At 38.7% G+C, this 21,207-nt stretch overlaps 1 protein-coding gene across 1 annotated transcript; it reads right to left on the bottom strand.

Annotated features, from left to right (window-relative positions):
• Window positions 1-611: 611 nt before the first annotated feature.
• Window positions 612-4,219, bottom strand: NR0B1 (nuclear receptor subfamily 0 group B member 1). The gene is made up of 2 exons (XM_014073895.2): window positions 3,496-4,219; window positions 612-1,090 (listed from the first exon to the last, which is right to left on the bottom strand). Exons 1-2 carry the CDS (start codon window positions 4,151-4,153, stop codon window positions 846-848), a joined length of 903 nt encoding a protein of 300 aa, XP_013929370.1. The 5' UTR covers window positions 4,154-4,219; the 3' UTR covers window positions 612-845.
• Window positions 4,220-21,207: the final 16,988 nt, after the last annotated feature.

Here is a 21,207-nt window from a genome sequence, read left to right as displayed (position 1 = left end):
GAAACAGATAGAAAGAGAAAGAGAAGAAAGGGAGGGAGGGAAAAAGGAGAGGAAGGAAGGACTACAAACCTGGCACTAGACGCAACTTCAGAGGATAATCCAGGGCTGGAAGGAACCTGGAGGTCATCTAGTCCAACCCTGCTCCAGCAGGACATTGTTAAAATGAGTTTCTTCTTTTAATCCTCCAGTTACATGACTACATAGTCACAAGACCCACCAAGGCACGCCCACAGAGCCGGTAGTAAAAATGTTTAGATTTCACCACTGTCCAGCCCTGCTCCAGCTCTTTTATGGTGTTGTTCTCTAGATTAAGAACTTCTGACATAATGAAGTACATTCAAGTAAAGCTTGTTATGAATTTGCTGAATCTAAATTAATGGGCAAACAAGGTATGAAATGTAAGACAAAGTATTACACTCTCCTTGATTAAACAGATACTTTAAATATATAAAATTGTACAGCATTTGACTGAACACTTTCTGTTTTGAATATATATTATGCAGATCAGTCTAGGTTTTAATTTTGTGAATTACATAATACTTTTACTTCTTTGAAAACAAAGAAAAAAATTGCACTCTTGTCCTACAAAGAAGTCACTGAAACCTGCAAACTCCTTTCTGTGTGTGCGTAGAATTATTTTATTTTGCAAGAGAATTTAGATTGATGATGAAATGCTTTAAGATACTTCTAATTAATAAACAGAGTGAACTCAAAGAACATTCCATTGCTGAATGCAAACATATTGCCACTTTAAAGCAATAAGTTAGTTTATTTTACAATATTTTACACTATTTTGTTGTCAAGACTTTTCACACTAAATTGTCATGCCTCACTCACATATGATTTCATAATTTTGCACAAAGCATCTCCAACAACATGTCATCCATATTTACTGTTCCAATAATGGGCCTGAAAAAAAGTTCTGCAATAACACTGGCATTAATTGATCCAAGCATAGAAAGAGCCACATTCAGTTTGGCAAATCTGTCCTGGTCTTCTCTGTGAATCAGTCTGACGTGTTCATTTAGGGCTTGTTGTGCTTCTTGCTGCAGTCCTTGGATGTACTGCACACAGTGCAGCCCTGGCAACTCTAAAAGGAGAGAGACAAGAAGAACAGTACATAAACATTACATTATTATCTCTTTCACTTGTAATATAAACAATTTATATTGGATCATGTTGCTATTACTAAATTAGTGTTCTACATTGAACCTTCTGACTAAGGTTATATATTGAAAGATGTTATCGTGCTGATAGAGTAATATAAAAACTGTTACATGGAAGGTATTCCAATCTACTCGCTTCTAAAGAGATACTAAAACTAATATGAAAGAAATATTTCTGCAAAAATATCTCTTCACACAAATGCACTGACATCCATGTTTAATAAAGTGTTTCACTAAAGTTCCTTCTTATGGATGAAAATGGTCATTGCAACATATTTCTTTCTTTTTTTTTAAAGAGGCATTTCAAACAACCTGTTAACTTCAATACAACCTACTGTATTTTTTGGAGTATAAGACACACCTCAGTTTTTGGGGAGGAAAACAAGAAAAAAAGCTGCCTCTTCCTACCAGCATCCATCGGTATTCATCTAGCTAGTGTCCTTGCAACAAACAGCAAACAGCCTGGTCAGCTTCAGCACATTATTGCAGCCTGATTCAGCACAGGTAGCTAATTGGCAGGTGTACTGACCTCCCAGACTATCCCCAATCAGGCTGTTCCAGGCTGAAAGGATTGCCAGACCAATGCCATCTCTGTGCCTCATGTTTTCAGCCTCCTAATGCTCCATTTCAGATCCGTTCAAAGCTGCAGGGACAGCCACAGCACATTGCTGCTGATCGCCACTTTCGTGCATCATGTTTTCTGCCTCTACATGTTGTGTTTTTGGGCTCTGCACAGCCCATTTTTGGCCTGTGCATGCCCCATTTTCGGGCGGTTCCAGGTGGCAGGGATTGCCGATCCCTGCTGCCTGAAACCGCCCAAAAACACGATGTGTGAAGGCCAATAATGGGGCATGCGGAAGCTGAAAATATAACGCCCGGAGGCCAAAAATGTGACACCCGGAGGCGATGATCGGCAGCAATGTGCTGTGACAATCCCCACAGCATGGAACGGATCTAAAATAGAGTGTTCGGAGGCTGAAAATGTGAGGCACAAAGGCCAAAAACACAAGGCACAGAGGCAGCGATGATCTGTGGCAATCCCCTCAAATGCACCCAAATTTTCACCCTTTTTAGGGGGCAAAGTGCATCTTATACTCCGAAAAATACAAAAATAAGTTAAATATATGCACTGCTGCAAAAGTATTTCTACAGTTGCATGCAGCAAAAAAGGAAGTTCCAAATTAAACTAAGATGTTTACATCTGCATCTCAGCTCAAAACTTTGCAATCTTGCATGATAGGATCTCTCCCTTAATTTTGACACCTACCACTTGCTACAGAGTATATATTACATTTATACCATTTTATAATAGTTCTATTCTATTTTAGAAGACAGCACTACTAGGTTCTGATTATTGAAATACATAGAAAATGCTATCTAACACTTGATAAATTACACAGAAGCTTGATGTTTTTCTCTTGTCATTGTCCCTTAAGAGCAGCATTATTTACATGTTTTAATAATAAATGACTGGCATCTCAATTAACTTGGATGTTTTAAGATTACAAATATTTTTTTCAAATTCTTCAGTCCTGTCTTTATGCTTAATGTATTCCGCATTCCATTCCACACTACGTAATTTAATAAACTTTTAATCACAGTCTTCAACAACACATATCTAAAATGTTATTAATCAAAACAAAATTTTATTTTTTATTAAATCCTTAAATGAGATATGCTGAAGCACAGCTAGCATTTGAGGTAAATTCATTTATTTTTGTTTTCCTCAATATAAACTCACATAGATGTTTTTATTTTTCAAAATCCAAACTTAATATGTATTATAGTTAGCAATATACTAATTATAGTTCCCAAAGGCATGGAGTTTTGACTTACTTTGTGTTGTCTGCATGCAACACTTGTGAAACTGATATTTGCTTCCACACCAAGTATTATCAGAAGACTGTTTTTTCTAACATTTCAATTCACAAAATTCTAATTCTCTATCTGAGCTCTCTATCACCCTGCCTAATACTACTATTAGGCATTTAACTTAGTAAGATTTTAAAAATACAGACAGATACCAGGAATAACGCTCAATTGCTGCATTCCGACAGCTGCCTGTCCGACCTAAATCCTTAAGTGTCCAGTTATTGAACGTTTTTTTAAAAAGATGATTTTGCAAGTTTGGGCAAAGCCAGATCAGTGGAACTTCCTCCCAAGTTACAGAGGAATACTATCAGAAGGACAGGCCCTTTCCGTTAGCAGATGTCTTCCAGATGAGTTGGAGTTCCCGGTGGAAAGTTTAAGGCCAACACATCCGGGGGTCCCTCAACTTCGAGGCCTGTCCCGAGCCATACCCAGTCACTACCAAAAGCAGCTGGCTTACCCGGATTGAAGAGAACCGTCCCCTTGAGGTAGGCATACTCCTTGGTGCTTATATCCAAACTCCAACATTTGGCCAAAAAGCCTTTGATGCTTTGGATCTCTGCCGCCGACGGTAGCTCGGCGTTGCCGCCGCCGCCGCTACTTCCATCCCCATTCCCGCAGCTCTGGCCCAACTCCCCCTGCGTCTCGCGCAGCAACTGGAGCTGCCTCCGCCGCCGCTGCTCTTCATCGCAGCGCTTGTTGGTCAGTATCCTGTGGAGCATGCTGAGCTCCGTCGTCTCTACCGTCTCGAAGTGCACTCGATCCTGGGCCAGCCCCAGCACGAGCAGGGGAGCCCAACAGCTGCGCACAAGCACCAGCTGCTCGTCCAGAGGCAGCTCCTGAAAGCAGGGCACGTTCTTTACGAAGCGCAGCGTTTTCACCAACACGGCCGAAGCCGCCTTGCACGCGACCTGCTGGTTCTTGAGGGCCACGCGCCTCTGCCTACCGCACGAGCAGCCGAGAGCCGGCACGTAGGGCCCCTGGCCCGGTTGAGGCGGGGGCTGCTGCCGGCTGGTCTCTTCTTGCTGCTGCAGCTCCTCGCTCTTCAGTATGTTGTAGAGAATACTGCTCTGCCCCCGTGAGTCCGTGCAGCACCGATATCTGTCCATGCACGCCATATCTCCAAGGGGAGGCAGCAGCGGACTCTGAGGGAGGAAGAGCGGGAAAACGACGTCCCTTCGCCCCAGATCAAAGACGCTGCCTGGTCGTCCTCTGCGTGGCCCTTAACTTTTATTTATAGCGCGAGGGTAACCACGCTTTGCGGCGCTGGACTTTAAAGGCGCAGACGTTTGTTACTGGCTGGGAGGAAAGACAGGGCGGAAAACAAGACGAAAAGCAACCCTTAAAAACTCCACCTTTTCCCCTCCCCTCTTACCGGCTATAGAGAAAGAGAGAGCCTATATTTGTCTTTGTGCTGGGTTTGTAATCTTCTGCTCGCCTTGCTTGGGAAAAGATTTCCTGATTTGTGTCTCCTTCCAGCGCCCCTCCCCATTAAAAAATAGCTTCTTGAACAAAGCGAAACGGGCAAGAAATGCAAATCTTTTTACTCATCCATCTCCCTCTACCTATTCCTCAGTGGAGAATTCAAGCTTAGGAAAGCTAAAATAAAAGATGAACAAATTTCAGGGCATTAAATTGGCACTAAATAGACTGTTCGTAGAATTAGCCAAGTGCTTTGAACTTTGTAGAAAGCCGTCGTGAATATTTTTTTCTGGGTTTGCAGAAGATGGTTTTTCAGGCACAGCAATTTAATAAACTATATTTTTAAAGATATGCCGTAATTGATTTAAATGTATTTGTATCTCCTCCCACCCCTCCAAGCCTGGAATAAAAGCATTGTTCATTAATGAACAATATACCTCATTTTATTTATATTTTAGTAATTTTAATGGATTTTTATAAAAATACTTTTGCTCAAATGCAGTTAAATCTATTTGCAGAATATTGCTTTATTATATGCTGGATTCTCTTTCAGCTGATTAACTGAATTTGAACTCAAGGCTGTAATATAAATATTTAGATTGAAGTCAGTGATTTACAAGTATTTCATGATGGTGGAGCTCCTAACAAAATTAAAAAATTGTAATATCTATCCAACAACCATTTTTTGTTAGTGTTAAAAAATATTTTTCTCTTCCTACAAATATTGAGTATCATGTCATTTTCCCCCCTGTATTCATTCTGTCCATAAACCACATTATCAAGTTCAGATGTCTGTTTCTATTCATTATTTTCAGGATCCATGTCTTCATTTTTTCTCATTTCCTACTCTTCTTCATTATCATATTAATTTGAGTAATTGGATCTGGTTGGTCCTTTATTATGAATACCCAGGCAAGTTATTAGAGAAACAGAAACATCTTAAGTTTGTGGAGATACCACAATATCAATATATGAGATATACAGAGAGATAGATACTTGGTTCCTCCTTGTCTGGAAACATTAACACACACACAAACACACACACACACACACACACACATTTTATTTTGTTTGCCTATAACAAAAGTATCATCCAGTTTTGACATTTTAACTATTTTAATGGAAAGATAAGTTTTATTATTTTTTGTACTTATTTATATATGTCATTCCTTCCTGTCCAATGTTTTGTAGAACAAAAGCTATAGCTAGCAAATCTATTATGAGTATTATTGTGCCTTTATGGTTAACATTCTACATGTGGCCCTATATTTTCTAATATTTCATTCATTTTGTTTCTTTGGTCCTGGAGCAAGTTCTATTGTTATTATTCATTTATTGTTAACCTTATTTGTTTATTTTTGTTAAAACACTTGTATGCTGCCTGCTTGTGCAACTCTACAGTATACATACTGTAAAAAAAAGTATGTATACTGTAGAGTTGCAGAGTACTGTAACAAATCTATTGCAAATCAATTCGATATAAAAACTATCTATTGCTATAGCTGATTAAAATATTCTTCAATAAATGCTCTAGGTGAGAGGTTCCCAAACTTTCTTAATTCACATCACCCTCATTGTCTCAGTAATTCTTCATAGCACCCCTAATGGTTCCCAAACTTGCACCATTGTGCATCACACTTACTAACAATTCCAGGTCTAGGTACAGATGTGTTACAACACTTTGTAATAGCTTTTCTTTCATTGCTACCCTATCAAATGATAGTCTGCTGCATATTTCTTGACTGCCTGTTAATTCTATAAGGCAGCAGCTGTCCTCCACTTTGATATCTTCATTGGCATTTTAAGACTAGTTATTATAGATGTTGTCATATGGTCTTCTGTATATGTAATCTTATCCCAGTTTTTTTTTTCATTTTGCTGCTTTATTTCCATTACTAGAGTACACAGTTCATTTGCTTTTTCAGTTAGCTGAGTAGTATCATCAGTATAGTACAAGGTGGTTTGCAAGTTTATTCTACATTCATCTTTGGATCTGTTCTCTTAATCTATTCAGCATATAAATTGAATGAATGAATGAAATCAGTCTGTTTCATCATGTTCTATCCATACTGTAGCTTCCTGACCTATGTATAGGCTTTACATGAAGGCAATTATTTATTATTTATTTATTTATTTATTTATTTATTTATTTATTTATTTATTTATTTATTTATTTATTTATTATTTAGCTCCAATTCCAATAGATTCTGAGCAGCATCCATTAAAACAATTAACACATAAAACCTCATGGACAACCCAAAACTAAAACAATCTTATAAACAACACATTTTTTTTTTTAAAAAAAACTTATTTTTCCATGAAACATGAAAAAATGCACATAATTTGTGATTTTGATGAGAAAGAAAATTGGATAATGGAAAAAACTTAAGGTCTTCTTTAGTAATAGAGTTCTTTTTCAATGATATTTGCTTCAAAGGAAAAGGGAAGTTTCCCTCTATTTTTTGTTGTTTTTTATTTTTTCTGCATTTTTTTGCTTTGCCTTCTAAAATAAATTTAATTTGTTAATTTGTTTAGTTTTATGTATATTGTAAAACGTTAATAAATACATTAAAAATAAAACAAGAGAGCCAGAAATACAATGATTAATACATCAACATTGGGCCTGGGACCAAAACCAAGCTTTAAGAGCTTTCCATAACCCTCGGAGACGGGTTGCAATCCTTATATCTAGGGAGATGTTCTGGAATTCCCAATTTACAAAGTACATATGACAGTTTGATAATACTGATCCAAACTAAGACATTTCTATGGTCAAGGATTGCATTTCTATAATTATTAACTTTTTGGGGGTATTCTTTGATTTTTCAATTATTCAGTGAGCATCAATGTCATTTTTTATTCCTCAGTCTTTTGTTTAATGCCAGTTTGAACATCTGAATCCCTTTCGCTGTAAGGTTCTAATGATCCTAAGCATTAGTTTGCTAATATGCGTCAGTTAAACAAAAGGAGTTGAGAGTGGGTGGGTTTTTATACATTTTTGGGCTTTCTATTTTGAGTGTCCTGTTCCTGTGCAAGAACATATCCTTTAATTGGTTGTTGTCAGATTCCTATATGGTCATGTAGGGGTTATGTAGGGGTCATAGCTGGCTCTATGGGCAAAAGAGGAAATACAAATCCTCTTTTTTGTCTGAACTAATTTTGTTAACCTTTTGTTTGTTGTTTATCTGGGCTCCCAGGTTTCTGAAGTTTGGATCTGCTCTGGGGATGGTACAATGAAGGGATTTGTGTTCTGAAAGGGTGTTGGGCAATTCCTATTGTGGCTAATGGCTTTCATCCTGTGTTGGACCTTGGGTGAGGGACTGCTTCTAATCCTATTATTCTGCTTTTGTTAGTTGTGCTGCAACGGGTTTCAAAATATCCTGTCTTGAATGGATTACCAAATCTGCATTTCTAAAAGCTGGTCTCCTCAGTTTCTGCTTGGGGGCAGGGAGACTGGGGCTGCTTTCTGTCTTTAAGAGTATGTTTCACCATTTCTTCTTTAGGGAAATATACTGTATTTTTCGGAGTATAACACGCACCAAGGTTTTGAAGAGGCAAATTAAAAAAAAGTTTTTGCACACTGCAGACCCCCCCCCTCAAATGGCCTGTTTTTTGCAAAAATGGGCCCTTTTTTAAAAAAGGGGCATGAATAGCCTTTAGGAGGCTTGTGGAGTGCTCCAGGGGGGGCAAAATGAGCAAAAATTGGCCCACTTTTCTCAAAAACTGGCCCATTTTTGTCAAAATACATAGGCTTTAGGAGGCTTATAGAGTGCTTCTGGGGGCTGGGGGAGCAAAATTGCGCGAAAACCGCCCCATGTTTCTCTCATTTCTGCCCTCCCCAGCAGCACTCTGCAAGGCTCCTAAAGGCTATGCACGGCCATTTTGGTGAAGAGGACAGGGTTTTGGGAGGCAAAAAATGCTGTATTCAGTGTATAAGATGCACCCAGATTTTCAGCCTCTTTTTTGAGGGAAAAAGGTTTGTCTTATACTCCGAAAAATATGGTAATATTCTACCTTTTTAATATTTCCCAAAGTATTTCATTCTTCTGGATTGGGGCGTCCCACAATAGCTTGCAAAGTTTGTTAACACTCCTATACTTGGTGTTAAAATGTAGACTGACCTTGAACTATAGATTTGCTGGCCACTGTGTGATTCTTCAGTTTTGTCTGCATAGTTTGGTTAGAATCTTTCCAGATTATTTCTCCATTCCTTGGAATATTTCTAAAGAGACATTTTCATGTAGACTTCCAGCACAGTAATGACATTCTCATCTAATGTCAACTAACTTTTTTTGTAAATAGGAAATATCTTCTAAATTATCTTGGATTTTGACTCCTCTACATAATTTCAATATACTTCCATCTTTGTTTGGTTTTCTTAGTTACTTCTGTCTACCGGCATCCTAGCGTACCAATTTAAAAATGCGAAAAAAGGTTACATATCTGTCACTTCACTCTCAAAATTGCAACATGCCTTCCTATTGATTTAAATAGAGTAATTAGGTGAATTGCTTTCCTGAAATCCAGGAAACAATGGGTATGCAATATCCCCATAATACATTCCAAAGCATTGGGTCAGTGCTCTGAGGTCCTATCAGATAAGGTTCTCAGGTTAACAAGACCTGGATGATATTGATTATATTTGGGATGGACAGGCCGATAAATACAGACTAAGGGAGTTTCACAGAAGGTTATCAGTGAAAGTCTGGAACTGTAAATTGCTTTAAAAGTCACAATCAGCACTTTGATTCATACCCTAAAGCAAACTGGCAGCCAAAGTAGTTCCCATAGTAGCATCAACTGAATATGACAATATATGCACATAATATTAAACTTTCCAGAAACCTTTCTGCCTACAGCTCCATCTGCTTTTTAAGCAAAAACTGTGAATCCGGGAATAGCCCCAAATTGCAGATTTATCACAATGGATTAGTAAATTTCTTTCTGAGTCAAAAATAATGGTATTCTGAAATGATTTGGCCCACAAACTCCCCATCTGAGAATTTACCTACCGTATTTTTAGGAGTATAAGATGCTCTGTAGTATAAGATGCACCTAGCTTTTGGGGAGGAAAACAGGGGGGGGGGGGAATCTGCCTCTGCCTCCCAGCAATTTGCCTCCTTACAGCAAACACCAAACAGTATAGAAAATATACACTGTTTATGGGTGCTACATTTCAGACTATACTTGTATAGATGCTGTTAAAATTGATGTAGCTTTCTGGAAGTATACATTATTCTCTGCTATTTAAAAGAAGATGCAATAGCACTGGGCCTCTTCAGATCAAGCATTTATTTTAAAAAGCTTCTTCATTTTGTTAAGTTGTCTAGAACAATAATAAAGCAGTCTTTAAAAAATAAGTCTAATAATTTGAACATTCTATAGGCATTTATATTTATTGACTTACCTCCTTGCAGCAAACACCAAACAGCCTGTTTCAGTTTCAGATGAAACAATCTGCCTCTGCCTCCCAGCAATTTGCCTCTGCAGCAAACAGCAAGTTTCATTTTCAGTTTAAACACGGACCTCCTGATGATCAGCTGTTTCAGGCTGTAGGGATTGCCATAGCCTATTGCCACCTCAGCAAGCCCCATTTTCTCTGTTTGCTGCAAGGAGGTAAATTGCTGGGAGGCAGAGGCCAAAGGGTGGGAGATGGTGGGTGGGCGAGGCTATATTCGGTGTATAAGTGGCATCCAAATGTTCACCTCTTTTACGGGGGGGGGGGAAGTGTGTCTTATACTCTGAAAAATATGGTAACTCTATTCCTACATAACCAGACACTAACAGCATCAGACACTTGATCAGTAGTTCTACTGTATTCCTGTTTAGAGGACAGCAAAGCTATATAACTGGGTATCTTAGGACCATGATGGTGAACCTATGGTATGCATGCCACAGGTGGCACACAGAGTTCTCTCTGCAGGCACACCAGACCAGGTCCACCACGCATGTGCGCGTGTCTCCCGCTGGCCAGCTAGTTTTGGGGTCTCTGCTGCATATGCGTGGGGGGTGGGGTGCATACTGGGGATGCACGTTTGCATGCCCAGGGGAGCGGGTACATGCACGGGGAGCGATCACATTGTATTTTGGGGATTTGCCTTTGTTTATTAATATATATATATTTTTGGTTACATAAACAACACATGCCCACAACAGTGGGGGGGAAAAATCAAAACAAAAAAGAACAAAAAACAAGACAGAGAAAAAAAAACAACCACAACAAGTATATGTTATAAAAAAGTATATCAGCTGGTTACAACAAGTTTTTGTGCATCTCTTCCATTAATTCATATTAATTCAAATATCTTAACTCAAATATTTACCATATTAACATCATCATACCTCCACTTTTAGTTGACTACAGTTGTTTAAACATCCTTCATCCTTAACTATGCCAAAGATTTAATCCATAACCACATGCTAGCATTTCATTTACTTGTTTATAAAATCCTCCATTAATTTGCCTTTGTTGATGCAGCTAGGCATGACTTCGCCCTGAGACACTGGCTTGCCACTGCTGCTGCCTCTTTGCTGGCATGAATGGCCTACACCCGCCACCTCTTTGCCAGCGTGAATAGCCTACAACCACAGCCTTTTTGCTGGCGCGAACTGCCTCTCCTTGCATCGTGTTTTGGCTTCCAGGTTGGTGCAGGAGGCTTTCCCAAAATGGGGATGCGGGGAGGGCCTCACACTGGCAAAGAGGCTGCTGTGGCAGGTTGTTCACACCAGCAAAGAGTCAGCGGTAGCAGGGCATTCGCATCGGCAAAGAGGTGGCGGGTGCAGGCCATTTGCGCTAGCAAAGAGGTGGCGGCGGTGGCAGGTCAGTGTCTCATGACAGATTCGTGCCCAGCTGCATCAACAAAGGTGAACCCCCAAAATGCAATACCTCCTGTGCATACATGTGTGTGTTCCCTACATATGCCTCGTTTTGGCTTCCAGGTTGGTACAAGAGGCTTTCCAGGACCAAAACGGGGCATGGGGGACCTCACACAGTGCCCTGGACCCCATTTTGGGCCTGGAAAGCCTCCTGCACCAACCTGGAAGCCAAAATGGGCTGCATGGGGAGACTGTTTGTGCCAATTTCCCTTTTGTGGGGAAAGTTGGGAGCACTAAGATACTCCACAAAGTAGAAATTTCCAGACACTTCTTATCTCCCACCCAGTTCTACTGAAACCCCCACCAGTTTCAGAGTAACATGGTGAATGAGATTGAAAGCTACTGAGGTTAACAATTACACCCCACCCCCCTAATTCTGCTCTCTTCAGAGGTCATAAATAAATGCAACCAATCATGTTTCCATGATGAACCTTACCTAACACCCAGTTTCCAAGGGTTCAAATAATTATTTGCTTCTTGAAGGGTCCTCTGAATTTGTAATACATTTTCTTTACAACATTTCCTAAAAATGGAAGGCTGGAAACTAATCTAAAGTTGTCAAAAATAGTTGTATCTATTGGGCAGATGATGGCTTTAGATGATAGAGAATGCTAGATGCCAGTTCTTTTTCATTGGTTGCTTTAGACTATTGATTTCCCCACAAATCACTTTCAGCAAGGAAATGACATCCTCCCTGTTTAACTTATGCAGAGAGGAAATACTAGGACTATTAGTAGCCTCACAGTTTATCCACTTCATTTCAGACATTTGACTCAGTTGAATTGGACTTAATGCTGCACCTTTGCAGGTTATGTAAAATTTTGCTTCATCTGTGCTAGCGGTTCTGAATGAGGGCACCAGAACACCAGGAAAGAAATGTTTTAGTTTACTCTTTTGTGTCCAGCACAAAACACATTTTCTGTATTTATGACCAAAAAGTATAGGCCAAGGAATTTGTTTAACTGAATCCAAGAACTGCCATAAAGCCTGGAAAATGGTGCAGAGCTATAAACAATACCACCAAAGATTGAATGAAAGTTTTCTGATCAATTATGAATCCATAGACCAGACTTTTCCTGGACACAACTTATAGGTTCTTTCTTCATTTCTATCTTTTTTAGAATCTATATAATCAAAATTAAATGGAATATTAGTTCTATTGAACAACAGACTAATTACAAGTCAGAATGTAGTTCCCAGATAGGTTCCATCTAGTGTAAGGTGACCAGACGTCCCGATTTCAGCGGGACAGTCACAATTTATAACAATTTGTCCCCTGTCCTGGGGCGTTTTTAAAAAGTCCCGATTTTCTGGCTTCATGTTGAAAGCCCAGTAGATTTGCTTAAGAAATCCTAACCAGGGCAAGACAAAACATACTGTCTCAGTACTTTAATTGAAGATATTAAAATGTTAAAGCAAGAAAACGGACCCCCCGTGCCCCTTTTACTTCATTTTCTAAGAAAAGAAGACCCAATACCATAGAGCTGCAGGAAATACTTGGCTAGAGAAGTCGCGAGTGTTCCTTCCTGGATTTTCCAGAGGGGAGGGGCACGGAGGTTGGAGGTCGGCTCGTGTGGAAAAAATGGTGGCAAAGTTTCTTTGAAAAATATTTCCCTGACTTGTATTAACATCTACATCATTCTGGATTGACTTGGAGTTCCTGCCTGCTGGTAAGTGAGCTGGGTTTTTTCTTTTATTTTTTTAATGTATTTTAAAATAATATTTTATTTATTGTGCATAGGATTTTTTAAAATAGTTTTATTCTGTGTGGATTCTTTTTAAATTGTCTTAGACTATTTAAAAAAATATTCTATCGAAAATAAATTGAAATAAACCATTTTTAAAAATTCTATGCACAATACTTTGAAATGTATTGTGAATAGAATTTTTTAAAATAGTTTTACTTCAATTTATTCTGTGTGGATTCTTTTTTTAAATTGTCTTAGACTATTTAAAAAAAGATTCTATCCAAAATACAAAATACCAGCTGCAGTTATTCACTTAAGAACTGTGGCAAGAAAGGTGGTATAGTGACCAAAGTTACAATGGCATTGAAAAAAGTGACTGATGACCATTTTTCACACTTAGTGACTATTTTCACACTTAGCGACCGTTGCAACATCCTCATGGTCACGTGATCAAAATTTTGATGTTTGGCAACAGATTCGTATTTATGATGGTTTCAGTGTCCTGGGGTGATATAATCACCTTTTGACAAAGTCAAATGGGGAAACCAGATTCACTTATGTTACTAACTTATCAGCTGCAGTTATTCACTTAAGAACTATGGCAAGAAAGGTGGTATAGTGACCAAAGTTACAATGTCATTGAAAAAAGTGACTGATGACCATTTTTCACACTTAGTGACCATTTTCACACTTAGTGACCGTTCAGCATCCTCATGGTCACGTGATCAAAATTTTGATGTTTGGCAACAGTTACAATTTATATTTGTAAATTGTAGTTATGTTGAAATAAAAAAAAAATTACAATACTATTTTTGGGTTGTATGAAAATTTTTGTTGTTCCGTATAAAAATTTTAATCAAGCCCCCCCTCCTCACCCCCCCAGTCAAAGGTGTCCCTCTTTACCAATCTGAAAATCTGGTCACCTTAATCTAGTGGTGGGTTTCAATTTATTTTACTAACACTTCGCTTGTGCGTGCTCGTGCAGATAGACAGAGCCTCTCACCACCGCTACTACCGGTTCGCCCAATTCGGGACAAACCATCAGAAACCCACCTCTGGTTCCATCATCGAAAGAATACAATGCAACAATGAACTAAAAACAATAAGTTGTTTAGAAAGTCAACACTAAATAATTCCAATCCAGGATGTGACAATAATGAACACAAAAGCCTACTATCTTCATTAGATATGCATCAATATTTTATTCATTAGAATTATGTTCTACATTTTTTGAACAAGACTAATGTAAATACTTAAGGTTCTTTTATAACTGCTAGACTTCAAAAGTTTGTATATTTGGGATAATTTAGATTCCCAATATGGAAATATATTGACTTTCATGTAGAAAATTATTTCATGTAGAAATTATTCTCACTTTCTAAGGAAATATGCATGCAATAAATACAATTGTATTAATATCACCATTATATTCATTATCAAGTTTTTGCTTTTTATATTACACAGAGCTATTTTTATGAAGTAAAGAGTTACCATGTCTTGACTCTCAATTTCCTTTTATAAATTGTATGCAATATATTTCATTTATAGTCATCAATTGTGTGCCCATAATTCAACCCCAAATGGGAGTTTCTATAATAAACTGTTTTGTTGGCTTATTCAGTAAACTGGTAGAGGCCTGCTCCAATTTTATGAGATTTATTACCTTTGTTGTTGGATGACCTTCACATCTTGTTCTCTTTCTCCTGGTGATGAGAATTAAGAGTTATTACCAAGTGCAATGGAGACTTCTGATGCTTCACATAGTTTAATGCTGAGACATAGAAGGCATTTACCCTGTTGGGAAGAGAAAAACTTTTTTAAAATTTTTAAATAGGCATTTGAAAGAGATTAACATTCTTTTAAATCTTGCAATCATTTCCCCTTTTCTTATTTTTTTTTTAAATTATCAGTTGGCTCTTTTTTATTACTAACTGCACAGCCACATAATACAAGAAGCTGGAACATTTTACTATGTGTGCAAAGAGCTGTTTAACTGTATAAAGACTCTTTATTAGTACAGTTTACCTAAAAAAACCAAGTTTGCTCTGTACTCTGTTTATTAATTAATTGATCCAGCAATCTATCCATCTGAACCCCAAGGAAGCCTAAATGTACACATTAGAAAGCAACTTTAAAATCTGGTTTCAATATGAATATCTGCCAAATCATTTAGAAAAAAATTAAAAAGGTTGAAAGCTTATTACTCTCTTTTTATAGTATATTTGTAAATAAAATCAGAACACATTGTAGAACATGAACTACAATTTCCAACAGCACAGAATGTAAATACAGCAGTAATTATGAGTTAGACATAAAGTCATAGTTGTGATGTCGGATCTGCCCAGGCTATAAATAAGTATAATATTTATTGTTATTGTACTTAAATACAACTAAATTGATTTAACCTCACTGGTGCAAAATTATAGCAGAAACGAAAAAAGAAAGAAAAAGAAAAAAAATCAGATCAAGTAGGCAGAATATCTTCAAGGAAGCTTTGTAGGCAAGCTGTAAATTTGAATGCTACTGTCTATCAGGATTGGACACAAGGTTTTTATTTGGCAAACATATTTGCTTAGCTTATATATCACAAATGTAACTTTGAGGTATGCTTTTATCCATGAAACAAAAGGGTGAACTTCTACTTTCTACTTTCTTCAATTAAGAGCATAATTTCAGATATAAATGGATATTTTTCATGAGAAAAGTTGCACCATATATTATTTATGCGTATATGATTCTTTTAAGTTTCAATGCTATTTAAGTATAGATATGTCATATGTCATGGGTGTCAAACTTGTGGCCCACGGGCCAGATATGTCGTGCACTGGGCATACCCACCCCTGGTTTAGCAAAGGGAAAATTGTGATATGTCACATGATGACAACATGACAACATGAGTTTCACATCCCTGTCATATGTGAACTGAATTCATAGAGATCATATATGTTAGAGAGATTAAAAACGCTCTGTGATAATCAAAAGTAAATTTAGAAATAATAAAATAGGAGACTAGGATGATTCATAGTTTAAAGCTAAACTTCTAAAGTTAAATCATATAACTACCTTATGTTGTATATGTGTCCTAAGTATTCTTCGGTGCATTTTGTTTTGCAAGACAAATAAAATTTATGAGTAATTTTTTCATGTAAATGCTCTTTGAAAAGAATCTAGGATCTAAATTTGAAATCTCATTATAATACTGGTAAAATAAAATTATCTCTTTCATTTCTATGATTTAGAAATAAATGAATGAAGTCACCTTCATGCTTTATGATTTATAAACAATACCTCTTTCTGTTGTTGACCTTCCCATGAACTTTTTGAATTATGTGCAGTAGAAACAAGGCCATATAACCTTAATCTCATGAGATTTTTGGTCTTGTCTGCACATTTAGTAGTCTATTAAAACAATAAGGTAAAATAATAAGCAGCCCATGCAATTCTAAAGCCTTAGCAGTTTAGATTTTCTAGACTGTGAAGGATATGATTTATTTATTTAATATCCATCACAATCAAAATTAACTCTTGACAATGTTAAGTTGTTAAGAAGCTTTGGACATTACAGTGTAAAGGGTAAGGACAGAAACAATAGACACATACCTACTAACTCCTTAATTACACCTCTTAAAAGGAAGCTGGAATTACTATAAATAGTAAGTATTCCCAGAATAACTTGAAAGAAATCTCAGCCAGTTCAGTATTCCACATATTGTTTTATTAAAAAAAAAATAAGGAATTTAAATAAGAGGTTTGAGAAAAGATAAGCAATGTAATAATAATAGCTGGAAAAACTAAGAATAGTAGTAACAAAAATGAATATAAAAATATGAACAGGAGAATTTTTGACAGTTTTCAACATAAATAATCCTTTTCATAAAACTAAAAGAATTTAAAAAACAAAATAAATTGCAAAATTATCTCAGGTATTGTGCATAACAATCACTTGTGTCAGCAAATGCAATACATAGGGCTATGATGGCGAACCTATGGCACATGTGCCAGAGGTGGCATAGAAAGCCCTCTCTGTGGGCGCAACGGAACCTGGAAGAGCAGCTGGCCACTGTGCACATGTGCTCCAACCAGATGCTCTCTTCTGGGTTCTGGTGCTCTGGCTCCAGTGCACTCATGTGCACATGCTCCAGTTTCAGCACTTGATGCCAAAAAGGTTAGCCATCACTGATATAAGGCATAATAACTAAAAAGATACATTTCATATTTTTAACCTTTTTGGAAAACCCAACTTCAGGAATATTGCATGTCATAGGTCTGATCCTTCAACTCCTATAGTTTAAGTCAGTGGTTCCCAAAGTGGGCAGTACTGCCCCCTGGGGGGCAGTGGGATGACTTGGGGGGGGGCGCTAAGCCTAAGAGGCAAGGGGGGGGCGGTAGGGAGGGCGCTAAGACGGCAAAGAAAAAAGATCGTGTATTGTGTTGGCTGCACAGGACATCGCCCCTAGGTTGGTAGCTTCCCCTTAGCTAATTCTGAGATGGAAAGGAGAAACTTGCCGAGCAGAAGATGGACTGTTTAAAGCCCATCAGCGTGGGCAGAAGGACGAAATTACCCAAACAAACCTGGAAATAGCTGCGGGTTTCCCTTTTAGCAATGTCACCACCTCCCCTCCAATCACCACCTTCCTCCCAGGAGAGGGGCGTGTGCTACTTCAATCGCCTATCCCCCCAACACCACTGGCATCTTAACCGACCTGTTTGACTTGTGAAAAGGTTTTTTTAAAACGGTCGGTGGGTGGGGAGATCGTGCATGGTGTTGTTAGGGGGGAAAAACTCCACCAATCGAATTCTAGTTGAGCTTGTGAGAAAGCTCTTTGCCACTGGTTTAAAAAACCATCCTTTTTCTTTGCATGGAGACGCTGCTGGGTAAAAGTAATTAGGGGGAGGGGGTGGTGAGTGGAAGTGCGGTCGCTCCCTTTTGGTGGTGTGGATTTTGGTTAGGGAGATTTTGATTACTAGCAGGAGGCAGCTCGCATTGCAATCTTCGGTTTCTAGCCTTGGAAATATGGGTGTTGTTAAACTCACGGGAGCTTTCTTTGATATAGGTATAGTATAATATATGTATGTACTACTATAGTATAGGTCAGGAGTCCCCAAACCTGGCGACTTTAAGACTTGTGGACTTCAACTCCCACAATTCTCCAGCCAGCATAGCTGGGAGTTGAAGTCCCTAGCTGTCTGGAGAATTCTGGGAGCTGAAGTCCACAAGTCTTTAAGTTGCCAAGTTTGAAGACCTCTGGTATAGGTTCTCCTGCTTGAGCAGGGAGCTGCTTGAGCAGGAAGCTGGACCAGAAGACCTCCAAGGTCCCTTCCAGCTCATTTATTCTAAAGCTTATAAAAGCTCCACTCAATGCTGGTCGTGGGTTGATTTTCTTTTAGGATATGTGTTTAGTTTTTGAAATCCCCCATTCCCATTCTCTCTCCTTGCAGAATTACTGGTTTTGAATAGTTGGTTCGGCGAGCAGAAGTTTAGCCATTGAAAGCATGTAAGCATTTAAAGGCAGAATGTCTGCATCTTGCAAAATAATTGGCAATCTGAAGGAGATAAGATTATTACCTTTGTATGTGTGGATATGTGCACACATAAATTTTGCAGCAGGGTTAACAATGACTAGAGCACCACATGGTTAGTATAGCCAATAAGAAACTTGGCCAATAATATTAAGGCAAGTATGAGCAATTATCTGTCCATGGTTGCTTTAAAAAAATGACACCAGAGTTTCTTGCCATTTTTGGATGGGAACTGGATGAAAACAGTAATACAAATCTTAAAATTGAGATTTTTTTAAAAAAAAGGAAAAATAGATTGTACTTTAGTTTTGCTTAGATGTGAGGTGTGAGTCAACAGTTTTTGATATTTAGACCATCAAATCTTAAAGATTATGCAGATGGTTTGGAAGGGGTTAGTAGCAAAGCTAGTGTTGATATTGTGGAAATTAATGAAACTGAAAATTACAGTGATGTTATTGCAGGAATGTGACTATCCAGCTAAAGTTGTTTCTCTGACATTCTAAGACTTAGATGTCTGAGTGATATCAGGATCTTTTTTTGATGGAAATTCCAGATTGGGTGATAAATCCATTTTCAGATACTGAGGAAGATGGGGTAGTGGAGGAACAACTCATAGAGCTGCAAAATGACATTGAGCTGAAGCCAAAGTTTAAGAAATCGTACCAAGAGTTTTGGTTACAGAAAGAAATTTCTGATCGCTATCCTGCACTATGGACAGTGGTAAAGAAGCTCCTTGTTGCATTTCCAACATCATATTTGGTGGAACATGGCTTCAGTGTGGTCATCCAACTTTTCTCCAAGCAAAGAAATTGACTCCAGATTACTGAACATGGTGATTTAAGATTCCTGCTAAGTGACTTAAAACCAGACTTTGGGAAATTGGTATCACTTCATCAAGCCCATCCATCACATTAAGAATTTACTGAACAGTGAAGAAGTTACTAAATTTTACTGTGTTTACTAAGTTACTAGTTACTAAGGTTCTTGATAAATGACTATCAGACTTTGAAAACCTGGTATCACTGGATCATGTTCAACAATTTTGTTGAATTAACATTAACTAAAAAGGTCTTTTAAATTGGATTTTGAATAAATGTGCAATTAATTGTTACAGTTTTGAATTTTACTGTTACTATCTTACTTCCATTGTGCAAACTGCCCAGTCACATGACCCACCAAGCCACGCCCACCAAGCCATGCTCACAGAACCGGTAGTAAAAAAATTGAATTCCACCACTGGGTATGGGGCACTGAGGATCAGTTTGTAGCACCAAGGGGGCAGTGGACTGAAAAGGTTTGGGAACCACTGGTTTAAGTGTTTAAGTCGCTTCCTGGAGCACCAGGCCCACTAAACCCGAAGAAGGCAAAGGCTGCAAGCTAGAAACCCCAAGTAGATGTGGTAGAGCATGCCCAGGCCCAGAAGAAAAAAGGCAGCCACCGCAAACGGGAAAAGCTGGATCCCCATCAGCGCCATGCTTGCCCAGGTCCAATTGGGATCATGTTCCTCCCCCACTGTCTCTGCTGTTCTGCTGCCTTTTGCTGCTGGATTTGGGCATGCTCTACCACCTGTACTCGGCCTTTCTAGCTGACCACTTCACCTCCTTCTGGCTTGGCAGGTGTGTAAAGCAGCAGCAGCAGCCCGCAGTGGGGATGAGGTGCATTGGGTGCATGAGGGGAACAAAGTCCATGCATTGGCCAAGGGCAAGACCCACGAGGGGGCTGAGGAGAAGATGACCAGCAGCGACCTGCTCTCTAACCACAAGCCCAAACAGACAGTGGGATGGAGTAAGCGTGTCCAGTTGTCTGCATCATGTGGCTCCCTCATGCGTTCACCTGCTGCTGCCGCGCCAGCTTCTTGAACGACCAGCCCAGTGGTGGCAGCAGGCTCTGGAGCTGCAGAGTGCACCCGCTGAAGGGCTACAGCCTGCCAGAAACCATCGCCCCCTATGCACAAATTGCAACTGTGTGGTGGCCGACGGTTTCCGGCAACAACTGCCCTGCCCCCTGCCTCACTTCACCTCATCCTGCGGGATGAGCGTCTCACCCACCACCAGAGACTAGATGAATAAAAGTCTATGGAATTAAGACATCTTGAAAAACATATCATCTTTAAATCCTGTGGACACCAAAATGTCTGTAATGTTCTGCTTAATTCCCTACTTGTTCTTCAGGGTCTGATTAGAGTGACAGAAAAAAACCTATTGAAATTTAGTATTCATTAATGTTAATGTATAATTTAATTTTCTAAGAGTTACAGGCAAAAGAATGCTGTCTGTCTGTCTGTCTGTCTGTCTGTCTGTCTGTAAAAATTCATGAGATTCATAATTAATTTTGCAAGGCTGTAGATATTTAAGCGTGGGTAATGTGCTGAAGTTAATACTGAGATAATATAAACCTTTCTTTATTACTCTTATATAAGAACAACCCTAGAAAATGTGGTCGCTCACTAATGGCGATAGTTTAGTTTCATTTAGTTTAGTTTATTAGTTTTGTATGCCGCCCACTCCCGAAGGACTCCGGGTGGCTTACAATAAAAAGGGAAGGGGGATAAATAAGACAATGCAAAATTTAAAATACAACAACATTCACAATTAAAATGGGGCTGGATACTTCAACAGCCCCAGGCCTGCCGGAACAGCCAGGACTTAGTAGCTTTACGGAAGGCC

This window comes from Thamnophis sirtalis, unplaced genomic scaffold, assembly GCF_051295495.1.
Source record: "Thamnophis sirtalis isolate CommonGarterSnake01/CBP01778 unplaced genomic scaffold, rThaSir2_p1.2 scaffold_8, whole genome shotgun sequence".
Taxonomy (NCBI): Eukaryota; Metazoa; Chordata; class Lepidosauria; order Squamata; family Natricidae; genus Thamnophis; species Thamnophis sirtalis.
This window is presented reverse-complemented; position numbering and strand designations above follow the sequence as displayed.

What these genes read in the sequence shown, in the direction of transcription:
- NR0B1 (XM_014073895.2), bottom strand. Translation starts at nt 4,153, where the DNA reads ATGGCGTGCATGGACAGATATCGGTGCTGCACGGACTCACGGGGGCAG. An exon ending in GACGGTTCTCTTCAATCCGG is followed by an intron (nt 1,091 to 3,495) that starts GTAAGCCAGCTG and finishes CTCTCCTTTTAG; the next exon opens with AGTTGCCAGGGCTGCACTGT.